Source organism: Arvicanthis niloticus, chromosome 7 (assembly GCF_011762505.2).
Source record: "Arvicanthis niloticus isolate mArvNil1 chromosome 7, mArvNil1.pat.X, whole genome shotgun sequence".
In the NCBI taxonomy this organism is placed as follows: Eukaryota; Metazoa; Chordata; class Mammalia; order Rodentia; family Muridae; genus Arvicanthis; species Arvicanthis niloticus.
In genome coordinates, this window is record NC_047664.1 from 91,084,692 (window position 1) to 91,103,708 (window position 19,017).

The 19,017-nt window shown below is 38.0% G+C and overlaps 1 protein-coding gene across 3 annotated transcripts in view; it reads right to left on the minus strand.

Annotated features, from left to right (window-relative positions):
* Positions 1-5,097: 5,097 nt before the first annotated feature.
* Positions 5,098-19,017, minus strand: part of Cdkl2 (cyclin dependent kinase like 2) — a 36,358-nt gene continuing 22,438 nt past the window's right edge. For all 3 annotated transcript variants that reach the window (XM_034509053.2, XM_076938775.1, XM_034509052.2), the window contains exons 8-14: positions 18,507-18,636; positions 16,399-16,694; positions 15,773-15,866; positions 14,118-14,241; positions 13,853-13,959; positions 7,924-8,012; positions 5,098-7,074 (exon numbers count right to left, since the gene is read on the minus strand). In XM_034509053.2, coding sequence (XP_034364944.1) covers positions 7,947-8,012; positions 13,853-13,959; positions 14,118-14,241; positions 15,773-15,866; positions 16,399-16,694; positions 18,507-18,636 — 817 coding nt within the window. In that variant the 3' untranslated portion in view covers positions 5,098-7,074; positions 7,924-7,946. The remainder of the gene's footprint in view (positions 7,075-7,923; positions 8,013-13,852; positions 13,960-14,117; positions 14,242-15,772; positions 15,867-16,398; positions 16,695-18,506; positions 18,637-19,017) is intronic.

Consider the following 19,017-nt stretch of genomic DNA (forward strand, 5'->3'; position numbering starts at 1 on the left):
CCAGCCTGTTAATTTAATAACTTTGTCTGGGGGTTCATTTTCAGGTTTAAGCCATGTACTTTGGCTGCCAACATATTGATGTTGTTAAAGATAAGCTTTAACATGATGGGCAGGAATAAAAGTAATCCCAGGACAAGAAGGGCTAGCCTGATCAAGCTATATATGACATTCCTGAGGTTTGTCCAAAATAGAAATACTGACCTCAGGCCATGGATAATTTTATTGGCATTATCTGTAGCATCAAAGGTCAACAGAGCAGCATTCTTTAAATTCCTAATCTCATTATGCAAAGTTAATACACCCAGAGAGGTGTTGGGATTATGTCAAATATCCTACAGGTATCTTTAAACTTTTTTTCTAATTATAATGACAATCATTGTGAATTTTAAAAGTAACACTACTCCAATAATATTTGTCATGACACTTGGGATGGCTCCTAACTCTTGAACCCTGAACCTCCTTCAGATTTGAATGGGTTATAGAGCATCATTTGTTGTTCCAGATACCTATATAAATCCTTTTGTATACTCAATACATTAGTAACATTTTTTTGCTAGATGGTTAACAAAAATAGTTGTCTTAACTCCTTGTGTCAATGCTATTGCAGTAGCAGTAGTGCTAGCAATTAATGGAATCAAAGCTGTTATGCCAGCAATAATCAAGCCTGCTACCCTCTTGCTTCTGCTTAAAGCCTAACTCACTTCTACCACTTTCAAGCTTTTTTCAGAGAATCAAGGTTTTCTATCAGAGAGTCAGGGCAGTGAGACAAAAGCTGGATGATAGACCCCCGTAAAAGACATGCCAGGTTTCAATACACTAACATAATTGGAAATTATACAGTCAATGCAACTTATGATAAATGCTGTAGAAGAGACAATACCAATTTTAGCTTAACAATTTAAAAAGGCTTAAAATATGCACTAACCCTTGTTTGAAATCCAGATCCTGTCCCAACATTATCTGTTGCTATCCTAACATCATAGTGAGCTATAGCTAACTTCCAAATATGTTTCTGACAAAGTTATTTTCCATATTGGATTGATTTCTAGACCAGAACATGATTGAGTCCTAATAACTAGGCACCTTTAACAAGAATACAAGAGACATAGTTTCTCTTTTCGATTCTTGATTCCACAAGGTCTAAAAACTTGAGGCAAGGCAGCTTGTCCCATCTGGGATATAGTCAAGCAAGGGTGGGTCAGGAACACATGTCCAATAAAGCTCCTCAGTCACCCTTGTCAGGTGAAAGCTCACAGGACTGCATCATTCTTTGTCTCAACAACAGTATGTCTTACCAATCTTTTTAAAGTTCCATGGGACTCTTTCACAATACCTTGTCCTTGAGTATTATACGAAATCCCGTAGTAAATTATTGACAAAAAGTCTCAACTGCTCAACTACAATTGCCAGACCCATTATCTTTTTTTTTAATTGGATATTTTATTTATTTACCTTTCAATGTTATCTCCTCTCCCATTCCCCCCTCCCCCAAACACCTTACCCCATCCCCCCTCCTCCTATTACTATGAGGGTATGCTCCCACCATCCTCCCATTCCCTCCTCCCTGCTCTCAAATTCCCCAACACTAAGGAATCCAAACTTTCAGGCACCAAGGCTGTCCACTTCCACTGATGCCTGACAAGGCCACCCTCAACTACCTATACAGGTGGAGCCATGCATCCCTCCCTTTGTGTTCTTGGGTTGGAGATTTTAGAGTGGCTACTCCAGCTTGTTTCTTAGGACCATTTGCTTGAAAATTTGTTTTCCAGCCTTTTACTCTAAGGTAGAGTCTGTCTTTGTCACTGAGGTGGGTTTCCTGTATGCAGCCAAATGCTGGGTCCTGCTTATGTATCCAGTCCATTAGCCTATGTCTTTTAATTGGGGAATTGAGTCCATTGATGTTAAGAGATATTAAGGAACAGTGATTATTGCTTCCTGTTATTTTTGTTATTAGAGGTGAAATTATCTTTGTGTGGCTATCTTCTTCTTTTGGATTTGTTGGAAGAGGATGACTTTCTTGCTCTTTCTAGGGTATAATTTCCCTCCTTGTATTGAAGCTTTCCTGCTATTCTCCTTTGTAATGCTGGGTTTGTGGAAAGATATTGTGTAAAATTGGTTTTTGTCATGGAATATCTTAGTTTCTCCATCTATGGTAATTAAGAGTTTTGCTGAGTATAGTAGCCTGGGCTGGCATTTGTGTTCTCTTAGGGTCTGTATGACATCTGTCCAGCATCTTCTCACTTTTATAGTATCTGGTGTAAAGTCTAGTGTAATTCTGATAGGTCTGCCTTTATGTGTTACTTGGCCTTTTTCCCTTACTGCATTTAATATTCTTTGTTTTGTGCATTTGGTGTTTTGATTATTATGTGATGGGAGGTATTTCTTTTCTGGTCTAGTCTATTTGGTGTTCGTTCTATAGGCTTCTTGTATGTTTATGGGCATCTCATTCTTTAGGTTAGGGAAGTTTTCTTCTATAATTTCGTTGAAGATATTTATTGGCCCTTTAAGTTGGAAATCTTCACTCTCATCTATACCTATTATTCTTAGGTTTGGTCTTCTCATTGTGTCCTGGATTTCCTGGATGTTTTGTGTTAAGAACTTTTTGCATTTTGTGTTTTCTTTGACAGTTGTGTCAATATTTTCTATGGTATCTTCTGCACCTGAGATTTCCTCTTCTATCTCTTGTATTCTGTTGGTGGTGCTTGCATCTAGGACTCCTGATTTCTTTCCTAGGTTTTCTATCTCCAGGGTAGTCTCCCTTTGTGATTTCTTTATTGTTTCTACTTCCATTTTTATGTCCTGGATGGTTTTGTTCAATTCCTTCACCTGTTTGGTTGTTTTCTCTTGTAATTCTTTTTTTGTTTGTTTTTTGTTTTTTGAGACAGGGTTTCTCTGTGTAGTCCTGGCTGTGCTGGAACTCACTCTGTAGACCAGGCTGGCCTCAAACTCAGAAATCCGCCTGCCTCTGCCTCCCAAGTGCTGGGATTAAAGGCGTGCGCCACCACTGCCCAGTGCTCTCTTGTAATTCTTAAGGGATTTTTGTGTTTCCTTTTCTAGGGCTTCTACCTGTTTACCTGTGTTTGTCTCAAATTCTTTGAGAGTGGAGTGTTATTATGTCCTTCTTAAAGTCCTCTATCATCATCATTAGAAGTAATTTTAAATCTGAATCTTGCTTCCCTAGTGATATGGAGAATTCAGGGCTTTCTAGTGTGGGAGAATTAGGTTATAATGATGCCAAGTATCCTGGGTTGCTGATGCTTATGTTCTTGCACTTGCCTTTCACCATCTGGATCTCCTTAGTGCCAACTGCCCTGTCTTTGATTGAAGCCTGCCTTCCTATTATCTTGGTTGTATAAGATCTGTGTAGGGTAGGTGTTACTACTGGGGTTAGAGCTGGGGCCCAGGATCTGCTTAGTACTCAGGCGCAGACAGGAAGGAACCAGCGCTCCGGGCCAGGAGTTTATTCCTGGGTTCTAGTGGGTCCCAGTTACTCCCTGTTTGGGGCTGGTGTTGCTGTCTCCTTACCTAAGATACTGCCTGGGTTAGAGCTCCTGGGAGGCCTTCTTCCTCTGGGTTTTGTGAGATTGGGGGCAGAGCAGCTGCCCGGGATCTGCTCAGTGCTTGGGCCCAGACCGGAAGGAACTCTGGGAGCCTAAATATTTTTTTTTCCATTTTTTGAGACAGGGTTTCTCTGTATAGCCCTGGCTGTCCTGGAACTCACTCTGTAGACCAGGCTGGCCTTGAGCTCAGAAATCCGCCTTCCTCTGTCTTTCAAGTGCTGGGATTAAAGGCATGCGCCACCACTGCCTGGCCTAAATGTTTTATAAATTATTTTCTGCCGTAAATAATCATAACCATACTTTATGTCATAAACACTAATTGGCTTTATTATCAATAATAAGTTCTTTAAGCTGTCTTAACCTATTTACATAAAGAATATGAGTGGTAGTTCTGCCTTCAGTTGCTATTCTTATTGCTACTCTAGTACAGAAACACATTAATATGTTCCAGGTCTAATCTTGAGGGACAAGGAAAAATCACCATGGAAGTGACACTATAATATTCTTGTCCACTGACTGGAGACCTCACCCTACTCTAGATACAGGAAAACTGTGGTGACTTGGGATACAGTGTTTTTGTTCCCCTGATCCTATCTTGCTAACTGACGTAGCTATCCCAGAATTTTATTGGAACCTTTCTCACTTCTACAAGAAATGATCTTGCATGCCAAAGTAAATAATAAAAGAATTAAAGAAGGCTCCAAAATGTGTGTGTGTGTGGGGGGGGAAACTTTTCATGAAAAACAAATTAAAATGATATTTTTGTTTTAAAGAATGTTTTTGGTGGGTAATGTATCAGGTGTCCAAAACTAATGTTATCCCAAGAGGAACTGATGCCTCCTCAGAGGCAGTTCTCAGAGGGGCACAGTAAGCAGCAGACACAGTGGGGCTCAGTTACATCCTCAAGTTATTTCTTCAAGCTCAGAAGAAGGGAAAAAATCATACCAATTAAAAAAATGGGAACATAACTTTTATACAAGTAGAAGACTTAAGGGTTTCTTTCTGAGGTAAACACACTCAACAAAAACAACAGTGGAAAACAGTTAGTTCAATTCACTAGATAAGCCTAAACCCTGTAAGGGGTCTGGTGGCTTCTGCTCCCCTGCTCCCTGGTTGCATAAGGAGGCCTTAAAACAACTCAAGCACAATTTTCAGTCTAATCTGACCAACAGCTTAATACAAATCCAGACATATCTAGTACTAAGATTAAAAACAAGCAGAACTCAGAGTCACATAAGAAGATGTTTCCATGTTCCCTCTTCAGTGGGAAGCCTGAAGTTCCAAACACACACACAAACAGGCTCTAACCTGGGCCTGGGCCTCTCACACTCTTGCCAGACAGTTGCTATAAAATGTTATTTTGTTAGAATGCTGTCTACATATATCAACAACTGTATAAGAAAAATTAACTTGCCTCCCCTATGTCCAGAATCTCTACAAAAAGAAAGAGGGAAAAAATTAACTATTTCATTTTATTTATTAATACCATACACTGATATGTGTATTATATATAATCTCTTAATATAAATTAAAACCATTTATCGTGCTTAGTTAGACAATATTTATTAATTTTAAAACACAGGTGGGCACAGCAAGCCCACAATCTCCCAAAAGTACATAAACTGAGTTCACATTAGCATGTTTACGTAAATCACATTCTTGTAGGAAGAGACTAAACACCCACACACTGAAAAAAGAGAATATGTTGGTTTAGTACCTAGAGACTTCATCTGAACAGCATTTACTTCTTTAGTTCCATACCAAGGTCTAACAAAATATGATTTTTAGATATCAATAAGGCCTTAAGAAGTGATTTTTAATCTCTTAATTGTAAAGTTCATACAGTGTCTTAATAGGCCAAAGATTCCAAACTCAAACTATAAGGTAGCTGATGCAGACCCTCTGTTGTCAGGCTGACATTTTCACAATGACCTTTATAGGAGAATAGCCCTGAAATTAGCAGGGTGCCATTCAGCTTCGAGTACTGTCTCCTCCCTGCACTGCTAGCTGATGGCAATATTTTTCAAAATAACAATAAATAATGGTATTTTAGTAGAAAGTCCATTATGATTGTTACAGTGAGTTTTATCAGCATGTTAGTCTTACTAATCTAGGCAAACCCTTGGCCAGAGGTTTAAAATACAGCTTTTAAATAAAAATCAACATTTATTCAACAATTACCAAGAGTTTTTTTTTTTTTTTTTTTTTTTTATTGGAACCTTTATTTTGCCTCATCCTGAATGTCTACCAAGTGTCCAAGTTTAAGATTTAGTTTTTAAGTCCCCCAGGGGAATGAAGAATTCTTATTCAATTCTTAGGCTAAGTTCTAGTCAACAGCTTTAAAAAAAAATCCATTAGTTGGTTAACACAAAAACACTACACAAATTCAGGCCCCTAAACAACTATTTTCTCAAATGACAAATGGGGGGCATAGCTGGAAACCCAGACACTAAGACCCTGGAATGAAAATGGCCCAATCCTCCCGCCTAAGAGGTTGTAAAGCTATCCATCAAAAAGTGTATGTAGAATACCATAAATGACTTTCCACCTTGGAAAGGCTTTTGGGTAAGGCTAAGCATTTGAGGTAATAGGGCAATAGGAACTTCTGTGGGTTGTCCACTATCAACCTCAAACTATCAGAGATAAGAGTTGACTCCATCAAAGCCCCCAAAAGCCTCTTTGGTTGGGTGACTCAGTGGCAACTAGCCAGGAGAACCAGACAGACTGCCAGGCAGCTCTGTACCCATCTCTTATTTTTATATTTTATACCTTTTTCCTCAAGGAGAAAAAGCTCTTCACTCAGAGGTGTACCCACAAAACTCTCCCTCATACTGCTTCCATCATGTCCTTTCACTCAGAACATTAGCACCAGAATCTCTCAATACAGAAAACTAGCCAACACCACAGTCGTTAGTAACAAAAGGATTCTCTGCCAGATTTTCAGTAGCACAGTTCTTAGATCAGTAGAGACCATCAGTCAACAATGACAGAAAACAAAGACACAGGTCTAACTCTGACCACAGTCTCGCACCACTCTCATGCCTAGAAACAAGCTTTTAAAATGTGTTCTTATAGTTTAAAAAAAAAAAAAAAACTTTCTCTTACAGATCCTAGCTTTTTTCATTTTCTTCAACTGTAAACATTTATATAGATAATACATAAAGTTCAATGCATAAAATCATGACCTTTTATAATGATTCTCTCCTTTTTTACTGACTTTTAATCTCAGATAACTTTAAATACACAATCTACTAATATCAAATACACATTCATGTAACAAGAACCATGTCACTACTGTTCCATGGATATATCTTGAAATAGCATCATAGGTTGGAAAGGTGAAGGGGCACTTGTTCAATCTTCCTTTGAAGTCTTTAGAAGTCTGTCTTCCCTTCTTCTGCAAAGCCTTTCTTAGAAAGCGTAGGTTTCCAGAAGGAACTAGTCAAACTGCAGATCTCCTCTGGGGCATCAGTGCTCTCATTCAAGAGGACGTCAACTCAAGTGCTGGCAGCATCTAAACGCAGGGTACAACCAACACTTTACCAGGATCTCTCTGGAAGCTCACTGTTACATCACTTACTTTCTCATACTATGTTGGTACTACTTGCACTTGCTGTGTAGTCTAAGAAATTTCAATACTTTAAAGACAATCTTTAAGATAATTACCAATGTAAACAATCATGTGTAGCATACTGTCTCATTTTATGCAAACACTGACTGGTTTACATTTTATAGAGCCTACAACTTGTAATGCTCATGTGACTTGATCATAGTTCACATGAGCTAATTCAGGGGCTGCATCATAGACTGTTCCTGGGGCCTTAGTAGAGCTTGTGGAAATAAAGGCTTGCAATTAAGCTTTGTTCACCTGAAAATCAATTTAGCTTCGATGCCACAGGTGTTCAAAATATTGTTAAAGTTAATTAAATTAATTTCAATGGCACAGTTATAAGCACATGGAATTTTATCACCATCATATTCTACATAGAATTAATGAGATACTGAATAAGAAATGTTAAGCTTAAGGTTCCAGAAGATTATTATTAAAATAAGTCTGAGTGGGACCAGGGCACTAATGTGTTACTTCTTACAAAGCAAGTACTGTTTATATAGAGTAGATTTTGGTACTGGAACAGAAACTGGAAGGCAATCACTGAGTGGATCTTGCTTTGCAAGCCTACACAGGGAAAAGACTGATCCTGGAGCCAGACATGCGTTCTCCTGGAAGACACTACTCCTGATCTTCTAAGTAACACACCACTTCTTTGCCAGCAGCAGTTCTCATGGAATCACTAGACAATGTTTTCACTAGAGTTTCTCATGAAGAGTTTGCACAGCTTTGAGGGTGAGGAATCAGACCTACCCTGTTCAGGATTAAAATGAGTCTCAGTGTTGGTGTTCCATCCGAGGCAAGTCAGCCTCAGAGTCGTCTGACAGGGGCGATCCTGCTCCCTATAAATTAATAAACAAGCATTACAGGTCCCCATTAATTGCAAAGCTCTGACCCCACACGAATTCTGTCTGTGTCTGTTATGACTCACATGCTTAGGATTAGCTATTTGTAGCTGAAGTTGCTTTCATGAAAACGGATGAAGTAAGAGGCCCCTATTTGTATACTTATACATATTTTATTTGTTTGTTTGTTTGGGGGAGAGAGTTTATTGTAGCCAGGACTGGCCTCCAGCTTGCTATCTAGCTAAGAATGACCTTGAACTCTTGATCCTCCTGCTTCCAATCCAAAGTATTGGAATAAAAGGTATACACCACCACCCCTGGTTTTTATACATTAAAAGAATTGTTAGAGAGGTGGCAGAGAGAGCTTAGTGATTCAGAGTACTTACTGGACTCAATTTCCAGCACCCATGTAATGGCTGACAACATCTGTTATGTCAATCCACTTTCATGGGTTCCTCTTCTGACTGGGCATGCATACAGTATACATATTGACAGAATATTCATATATATATAATAAAATAAATATATAGTTTTAGAAGACATTTTAGACCCAAATATAATCACAGCACTAGAAAAATGAGAGATGAGAGGAATTTGAGCTCAAGGACAGCCTAGGCTACCAAGTTCCCTCAAAACAAAACAAAACACCCCACAAACAAAAAGGACACACTCTGATCTGCCATGGCCCCACAACCAATCTCTCCTACTCATCCCAAAACAAAACTAAAAATTTGTTGGAACCAAAGCCATTATAACTGTTACACACAGTAGAGAAAAACGTACTTAAAATAAATGGCCAAAAAGGCACAGGGGCTTAAGAAAGTAACTAAACATTCTGAACTAAGTAAGGGAGCATGTAAAATGTTAAGATCTGATGATGGGCTAACAGCATATCGAAGCACTGGGAACTCAGGTGGTAACACTGTACAAGTGTGAAGAGCTGAGTTTAGGGACCAGAATCTATACAGAGAAAAGCTGGGTATCACAGCACATACGTATTGTAATCTCAGCACTGGAGATGTTGACACACATGGACAGCTGTGAATGCTGGCTGAGCAGCCTAGCCTAGTCGGTACATTCCAGGTGAGTGAGAGATCCTGTCTCAGAAAACAAAGCAGACAGACCCTGAGATGATAATACAGATAGACAAATATATTGGGGGTGGAGGTGGATTAAGGAGAATAAGAGAATGACTAATACTTCCAAAAAGTCTGGGACACAATCAAGAGGCCAAACCTGAAAATTTACAGTACAGAAGCAAGAACAGAGGTAAAATTGAATGAAATAGACAGATTATTTAGTCATATTATCATGGAGAGGGTGAAGGAGAGTAGCTACTGCACAAAAAAAGAAAAAGGAAAGAAATTATCACAGAAAACTTTCCAAGTCTATAGAAAGAAGTAGGCTTCGAGACACAAGAGGCATATGAAACTCCAGACAGACATATCCAGAGAGGATACTCTCCATGACATAATACAGTAAGGATGTCAAAATACAAGTGAAGAAATAATCTTAAAAGCAGCACAAGAAAATGTCAACTCAGACACAAAGGTAGAAATATCAGAATTATCCTAAACCTGCACCAGCAATCATAAGAGCCACTGGAATATGGAATAAAATATCTCCAGCTTTGAAAGTAAACAACTGTGAGCTGAGAATGCTATGCCCTGCAAACTGTCTTCCAACACGGATGGGGACATAAAAGTGTTTCAAAAGAAGAAATCCAGGCAGCTCATGTAAGTCATACCAGAAGTGCAGAAAATTCTCAGTGGGACTTGAGAAGGAGAGAAATAAAACATGGCCTAACTATAGATAAACTAGACTGTGGAAGAAAACAGCAACCTAGCAAGTCTGCAGCACTAATATAGTAGCAGGAAAAGAAGTACTAATAATCCAGCAAAGCAGAACATCACCTAGCACATCCATAGGAAATAGGAAACCCCTTCCCACAGCATCTTAAGTGTGAATAGCCTCAGCTCACCACTAACATGATACAAACTAAGGGAGTAGTTGGAAAAACAGTACTCAAGGACATATCAAAGGACAGAAAACAAACAAACAAGCAAAAGTAAAATGAAAACAAGCCAGCATAGCTATTCTTATATCCTACAAACTGAATTCCAAACCAAAGCCAAGTGAAAAAGATAAAAGGGGCACTACCTATTAATAAAAATAATAATTCATCAAAACAATTGTAAATTTTTATGCTCCATATATTAAAGTCCTTAATTTCATAAAACAAACACTAAAATACATAAATAAAGCACTAAAAGACATAAATAAAACACTAAAAGACATAAGCCCTTATTCAATGAGAGTAGAGCATTTCAGTATTCCACTCTCAAATTTAAATAGGTCTTCCAAACTGAAAATAAGTAAAGACATTTTAGAGCTAAAATATATTGTGGATAAAGTAAACTTTACAAAATATAAAGAGAATATTCCACCCAACAGTACATGGAAAGTTCTCCAAAACTGGTCACACCAAAGAACACAAGTGAAGTCTCAACAAATTAAACAACAAAAAGAGGTAATTACTTATCTCCTATCACACCACAATGCGATAACTAGAAATCAACGGTAAGAGAAACTACAGAGACCATAAAAATGCTTAGAAACTAAACAATACACTTCTGAATGAATGATATGCCATGCAAGAAATCAAACAGAAGATTTTAAACTCTTAGGAGATAACTGATACTGAAATCACCTGCCTTTAGAACCTCTGGAATGCAGCCAAGGCAGTCCACAGAGGGCAGCTTATCATGAGAAGTGTTCATTACTTAAAACCTGAGAGACAGATACCAAGTAAATCAACTGGTGATGCACCCTGAGGCTCTCAGGTGTCTCTGTGAATTCAAGGCTAGCCTGATCTACATAAGCAAGTCCAAGACAGAAGAGACCATTTCTCACCAAAAACAAAAAAAGAGGAGGAGAAAAAGGAAGATTAGATATTATGACTAAGTAGGTTCAATCCCAAAATCAAGGTTGATTCAACATACATAAACTCCAAAGACAAAAATCATATAACTATATCAATCGAAGCTCAAAAGTTATTTGACAAAGCTCATCATGCCTTCATGATAAGAGTTCTGGAGACTTTAGAAATAAATGCTTCATACAACAAACCTACAGCTAACCATCTTAGCGTTCTATTGCTGTGAAGAGACACCATGACCATGGCAACGCCTACAAAGGTAAACAATTAAGGCTTGCTTACAGTTTCGGAGGCGTAGTTTATATCAGCACGGTGGGAAGCATGCTGACACATAGTCAGACATGGTGATAGAGGAAATGAGAGTTCTATTTCTGGATCCAGGCAGCAGATGAGAGAAAGCCACTGGGCCTGGCTTGAGCTTCTGAAATCTCAAATCCCATCCCTAGTGACACATTTCCTCAAACAAGGCCAAACCTACTCCAACAAGGCGACACTTCCTAATATTGCATTCAAATATATGAGCCTATGTTGGCCATTCTTAGTCAAACTACCACACCATTATATCAAATGAAGAAAAACTCAGAATTTCCTCTAAAATCAAGATCACAGATTTCACTCTTCCCTCTCTTATATGATACAGTGCTCAAAATCTTAGCTAGAGCAATAAGACAAGATAAAGACATAAAGGGAAGAACCATTCCTATTGGCAGGTAACAAGATTATTTACTTAAAAGACCTATTGACTCTACTAGAAAATCCTCAGTCATAATAAACACTTGCCATAAAGTTGAAACATACAAAACCAACACAAACAGAAGTAGTTCTCATTTACACCAACAGTTACTGTACAAGAAAGAAATTAGGAAAAATATTCCATCCAAAATAACTCCTGCCAAAAGTTAAGTATTTAGGAACATACCTAACCAAAGAAGTAAAGACCTCTATGATTGAAATTTCAGGATACTAAAAAAAAAAAAAAAAATCACAGAAGATACTAGACAATGAAAAATATTTCATGTTCCTGGATAGGTAGAATTAATGCTGTGAAAATGTCTATACTACCAAAATTAATATATAGAATTAAAGTAATACCTGTCAAAATTCCCATGTCATATTTCATAGTCTTAGAAAAAACAATACAGGGATGTGTATGAAACCACAGGAGAGCATCAGAGCCAAGGCAGTGCTAAGGAGATGAACAATACTGGAGGTCACAGCACCATAACGCACACTCTACTGCAATGATAAAGCCAGTGGGCACTGGAAAGAGCAGACAGGTAGGCCAATGGAATCATATGAGGGACCCAAAATAAAATGGCAGAGCTATGCCCACTTAATTTTTGATAAAGAAGACAAAAACTCCTTCAAGAAAAAGCCTATTCAACAAATGGTGCTAGCAAACTAGATTTCTAAGTGCAGAAAAATCAAATTAGCTTTATATCTTTCACATTACACCAAACTCAATTCAAAATGAACCAAAGACCTTAATTTAAATCCTGAAACTTAGAAAAAAGTAGAAGGGATACCCTTCAAGATATTTGGGTAGGCCAGACCATTTCAAATAGAACACCCACAGTACAGGAACAAACCCTAGTAGCAAGAGCCAAGAGTGTGAGAAAGTATGTTTCTAAACAGCAAAGGAAACACAGCTAACAGACAAGCCACAGAATAGGAGAGAAGGGTCCACACTTCAGACAAGAGGCTAGTATCCAGAATTCACAAAGAATTACAAAAATTAAATGCCAAGGAAATAAAATTGCCAATCAACTTACACATACCAGCAAATGAAATGAGTTCTACAGTTTCTGAAAAAATAAATAAAAACGGCCAATAACTGTTTTCAAGTGTTCAATATCCCTAGCTATCAGAAAAAATACAAATTAAAGCTGCTTTGAGATACCACCTCGTGCTGGTCAAGATGGTCATCATCGACAAATCTGACAACAAACGTTGGAGAGGATGTGGAGAGAAAGGAATGCTTGTTCACTGAAAACTAATACAGCCATTGCAAAAATGAATTTGGTGATTTTTCAGTTAAAAGTCGAACCATATGGACCTGCGTCTTCTGAATATCCACATCCTACTATAGAAATCTTACATGCCATGTTTACTGCTGCTTCATTCACTAAAACAAACACTAGAATCAGTCTGTGTGTGTGTGAAAGATTACCCAGCTGTAAAGAAAAATCAAGTTGTATAATTTGCAAGAGAATGGATAGATCTGGAATGTGTAATATTAAATGAAAACACACAATCTTAGAAAAAAAACATGTTCTGTCTCTCATATGCAGAATCTATCCAAAAGTACATGTGTACATGTAAACACATGTAGATGCCAGTATACATAACATGAAGGAAAGAGGAGAAAGGCTGAGTATAGGAGGCGTGGAAGGCCTGGGTGCAGGTGATGGGCATGAGCTAAGGCAGAGGACACACAGCTGATTGCTCTTCTAGTTCTCATTCTACCACGATTTTTTTGATTGGGTGATAGATAAGTGCATGAAATACATTCAATACTTAAAATATAAAATTTAATGTGAAGCTCCACAGCTGCCATTCTGAATGCTAATTCTAACTGTTTATAAGTTCATGAGTTATATAGACTTTTGATATGGTTAATTTTGGTATGTGATATTTTATTTATGTAAGTTTTTTATAATAATGTTTATAACAATTTTAAAGATAAAGGCCCCATCTCAAAAGCTAAAACTAAAGAACGGATTATTTCAGGGTAGAAGTTTTGAGATAAATGTGTGTGTAATAAAGTTCTATGCATAATAAACTTATAAACAAAATCAATCCCATACGAGACCTACCAAATTCCTAAGAGCACATTCCCCCTGAAGCATATCAAATCTGAGCGAGACCTGAGCTGCACCTGTGAAGAACATCTCCATACCTGGTGTGATGCAACACTGGACGAGTGCAGGTCAATGGCAGCCAAAGAAGGAATTCGAGATTCTGAAAGACATTTGTTCTCTTTCTTTATTAGCCTAGAATTTCGAGCTAGATAAAAAAAATCAAAAACATAATGAAAAAATTAGGAACTGTTAGTTTTTCTCATTTGTAAGTATTTATTATACATGAGTGAATTGTAAGTTTACTTAACTTAAAATTTAGCAATATAAACAAAGGACGGAAAGAGTAGCAGCACACAAACATACCTATGCCTTCTAAAGCTCTCAGTTCAGGAAGATGGTTATAGTTTAGTTCAGGCAACCGCACATCTGCTTTGGAATATTCCTTCCTTTTCTTGTTTGCCTGAAGGAGGTACTTTTCACCTGAGACCTGATTACCAGAATGATTGACACACATACATTAGCTTTAAGGTGAGCCAGGCTTTCATCCTCTTGTAACTACTATGCTCAGGTGTCATTTCAAGGGCTGGAATAATAAAACTTTAAGGACATTACTGACACAGAAAACAGTTTCACCCATTAATTTATCAAATTTGCTAACAAGAAGAAAATCCAATTGTTCTTTAGTTCCTTTTCTCCCCTTAGCCAATCTTCAGTGGAAGACACAACAAGCAATAGGCAGCTGAAGATGACATGACATCTTGGCTCTTCATGCCAGAGGGGTCAGCCTTGACCACCACCTGGGTCTTTTAGCAAACAGCTGGCGTTCCTTACTGCAATTGTGACCAGCTGGTCTTCATGCACATTATCCCACCATCAGGTTTACCATCCCTTTAGATTCTTGGTACCCAGCTTCTGATACTTACACTCCCAGACCCTCTCAAGCAGCTTCATCCGCCTAAAGAAACACTACTGTACGTGATAAGATGCTCAGCGAGACAAACAAAAGCACAAACTACTGAGCTGGAAGTTACTTCCCATTGCTAGAAGACAGGTGATACATCACTTACAGAGGATATCAGTTATATACAGGGGAGGAAAATGAGGTAAGGATAGGGTTTAGACAGTGATAGAGGATGAGATGCCATGTTAAAATGAGTTCAATGGGAAAGAAGACTTTGAGGTTTCTTGTGGACTAAAGAGGACACAAAACATCTGCTGGATTGTCTAGGGGAAGAATGTGCTAAAGCAGAGCAGACAGGAAGTGTAAAAGCCCAAAGGCCGAGAGGGGTATATCTGACCATCACATAAAAGTAAAAAGGGAATCTACGGTTGGAACAGATTGAGGAAAACAGATGAAATACAGGGTTGGGGACTTAACTCATGTAGGAATTTAATACCTATCAGGATTCTGGCCTTTCCACAGAGAATATAAGCCAAGTGAGAGTTTTAATCAGGATAAGTTGACTAGGTAGTGTGGTCTTGGACCAGCCTTCTGGAGGCATTGCTGAGAGCAGTGTTCCTCCCTATGCTATCTCTGAACCACACACATGCTTCTCATATTAAATATGCCATTGTGTCTTTATCTTGCTGATCTACTAGACCATGAACTCCACAAAGATTGAATTAATTTAATTTGTTTCATATACAACAGAATGATCATAAATGTTTACATGATTATACAAAATACTTTTACCAAAAATCTAGTAAGATAGTAAGACAAGGTATCTTCTCATTTGCTCTTTAACAAGAATTAAACAGCAAGTATTAGGTAAAGAAAATTTATTATGCTGCCGAAAATAAATGAGATGGCATTGTGAGAGAATCTTTCAACCAGACTTAGAAAATTTATTTAGACATTGGGAACTTCGAGTTACGCCTCTGACACACGAGGCTGGCACTGCATAACTCAGGCTGTTCTCTACATCTCCAAGTAAAACTTAACTCTTCACTCATGCTTACGAGCAGCGCAGGCTGAGAGGCGACGAGTGCTTGCTCTGCAGCAGAGAACAGTTACTTACGGATGTGTTCACATTCATATTGTAAATCCCTGATGGGGAAGGCTGGCTGGCTTTAACAAATGGATTACAGTATTTCTTAGTTTTCTCTTCCACTCTGTAAGAAAAATTTTAAGTTAGAATCATCAATAATTATTTTCAAACACAAAAATCAATGACATCATGCTAAAAAATATGTGATTTAATCAGAACTTAATGCGAATTCTCAAGTACAAATGCACAGAAATCTGATGTAACTGCTTGTCGCATCCCTTGGGCTTCCTGCAGCTGCTCCTTTCAGGAAAGTGCCCAAAGGGGCTTCTGTGTCCCACTAATGGCTCACCATCATCCATGCAGCAGCAGGTGCTCAAAATGAATTATTCCTTTTATTAATGACAGCCTTTAATGTTATTAAACTAAACCACTGTAGCTTTTCTTCATTGTAAACAACAGTAAAAATACTTTCTTAGAACTCAGATAAATGCTTTTTTTCCTTTTCCTTTTTTTTTTTGAAAATTCTAATAAATTCTCATCATAAAGATCAAAAATATTTAAAAGGCTATTTTATAAGTAGAAATTGCATCCAGAATTTTGATAGTAAACAATGTGAACAAATTAACAAGCATTTTTATCTTATTTCCCATTCATACCTGTAATTCTGTACTACAGGAATAGTCCCCATTCCAGCATTAATACCAGGAGCAACTGCAGAAAGATTGTGTGTGAGCGGAGGGATCGCTGTGCCTGGATTCCTTGAGTGATCAATGTTGACATTGCTGCAATCTCTGAGGCTTGTGGAAGGCAAGCCTTTGTGGTTTGTCCCGTTGTCATGGAGACAGTTGGCATTTGAAGCTCTACTTCCTTTTTCCGTTTTCTCGACATCAATTTTTGATCCCTTTACTTTAAACACTTTAGAATCCTTAATTTTGGGATCAGCATTGGTATCCTGACCATTAATAAAGATGTTAACAAGTTAATGATCTGACAATAAACTTCACATTCCTAGTCTACCTATGGAGTTAAAATTAAATCAAGACTCTTATTCAAACAGTTATTGTGAAAATACAAGAAGACTGTATGTAATGAACACCAAGTTGCATGCATTTGCTCCCCAGTGTATGTGTGTGTGTACATGTGATGTGTATATGCACCTGTGCATGCATGTGTGTGAGCATGTGCATATGCAGGTATGTTTATGTGTGTACATGGACAGAGATGCCCAGTATTCTTGGATGAGTGTGTAGAACTGAAATTCTTTTTTTTTTTTTTTTTTTTTTTGGTTTTTTGAGACAGGGTTTCTCTGTATAGCCCTGGCTGTCCTGGAACTCACTCTGTAGACCAGGCTGGCCTCAAACTCAGAAATCCGCCTGCCTCTGCCTCCCAAGTGCTGGGATTAAAGGTGTGTGCCACCACCGCCCAGCTATAACTGAAATTCTTGTTGAAGCTGCATCTGTTCCACAGATTTTGTAGACTGACTGGGTGAGTGAGACCTGTGACTACAGAGAGATGGAGGTAGGTCTACAGTCAAAATAATCTTGGATTACCTTACTCCCTTTCATAGTCATTTATATTCTGTATCTGACCCAGGTCCCTCAAGACTACTCAGTAAACTGAGATTGTACTGCTAAGCATACAAAAGCTAAAGGCTGTAAGATAACACCTGTAACACAAAAAAGATATTCCACTTTGCTGCAGCCACCTACCTAACACCTACCAGTGTGTTTAGTGAATGCTCTGACTTATGACCTTCTTTATTCTGTGGCTATAAAGACCTTACAGCAAAACATGTCATGCAGGGTAACTCAAATCCATGTTCCTGGGACATGGTAACTCATCCTTGGCCCAGAATACAGCATTTCCTTACATCCTTCAAGTCATTATTTTATGTAAGGTGATTTTCTAAGCAACACTATTGCACCTTCTAGTACCATTTAAAATATAATATATTGCCGGGTGGTGGTGGCGCACGCCTTTAATCCCAGCACTTGGGAGGCAGAGGCAGGCGGATTTCTGAGTTTGAGGCTAGCCTGGTCTACAGAGTGAGTTCCAGGACAGCCAGGACTACACAGAGAAACCCTGTCTCGAAAACAACAACAACAACAACAACAAAAATAAATAAATAAATAAATAAATAAATAAAATATAATATATTATGGGTTTTTTTTAAAGTTAGTGTCTGTAGGAAAGACACTATCTTTTTGTTTATTTAGGTATGTTTTACAACCAAGTTGAAAGTTAACAATTTACTCAATATTTTAAAACTTTAAAATCAGGCTGGTGATAGCTCAGTGGTTAAGAGCACTGAATGCTCTTCCAGAGATCCTGAGTTCAATTCCCAGCAACCACATGGTGGTTCACAACCATCTGTAATGAGATCGATGCACTCTTATGGTGTGTGTCTGAAGACAGCTACAGTGTACTTGTATAAATAATAATAAATAATATTTTTAAAACTTTAAAATCTTCATTATTGGGCTGGAGAGACTGCTCAGTGGTGAAGAACAGAATACTTATTCTCTGTAGAGGACCAGGGTTTGATTCCAAGCACCCATATGGTGTCTCACAACCATATGAAATTACAGTTCTATAGGATCCAACGCCCTCTTCTGACCTTCACAGGTCCCAAGCCTGCATGTGATTCACATATACACAGGTTAAATACTCATATACAAAATAAAATGAATAAATCTAATTTTAAAAAACTTAAATATTCATTATTTTCCTCTACAGATTTAAACCTTAAAGCGTAAATATTTACCTGTACCACAAGTGTTTTTCTTTCTTCACCTAAGGCATCATCTTTTTCTTTCTTTCTGTTTTGAGACTTTTTAGGTAAAGAATTATTCCTGGCATCTTTCTCTATTTTTAACTGTAATTCTTGAGAAAACCTATATAAAAGTATATTTCACAATTAAAATAAAATTAATGAGAAAGATAAACCTAGGAAAAAACTCAAGATAATTATTTAAAATTCAGTGTTAAATTAATCAATTTTATTAAAAATGAATAGCTCCTAAAAGCTGGCCTGTACGTGGGTGAGGGGAGAGCCTCTTGGAGTCTCAACATGAGAATGTTTGCACCAGCCTGTGAGCACTGGTGCTGGGAAACAATGGTGGATGTGGTTGCAGCATGCTAGCAGTTCTGCGCTCCTCACAGGTACACATTTTGTGTGGGGGGCAGTCACTTAAGGATGTTCAGAGTGAAGCAGTGAAAAGGGTCAGTTTTATTAAAGCTAAATGAACTCTTAAACAACATATCTCTTCAGCTTA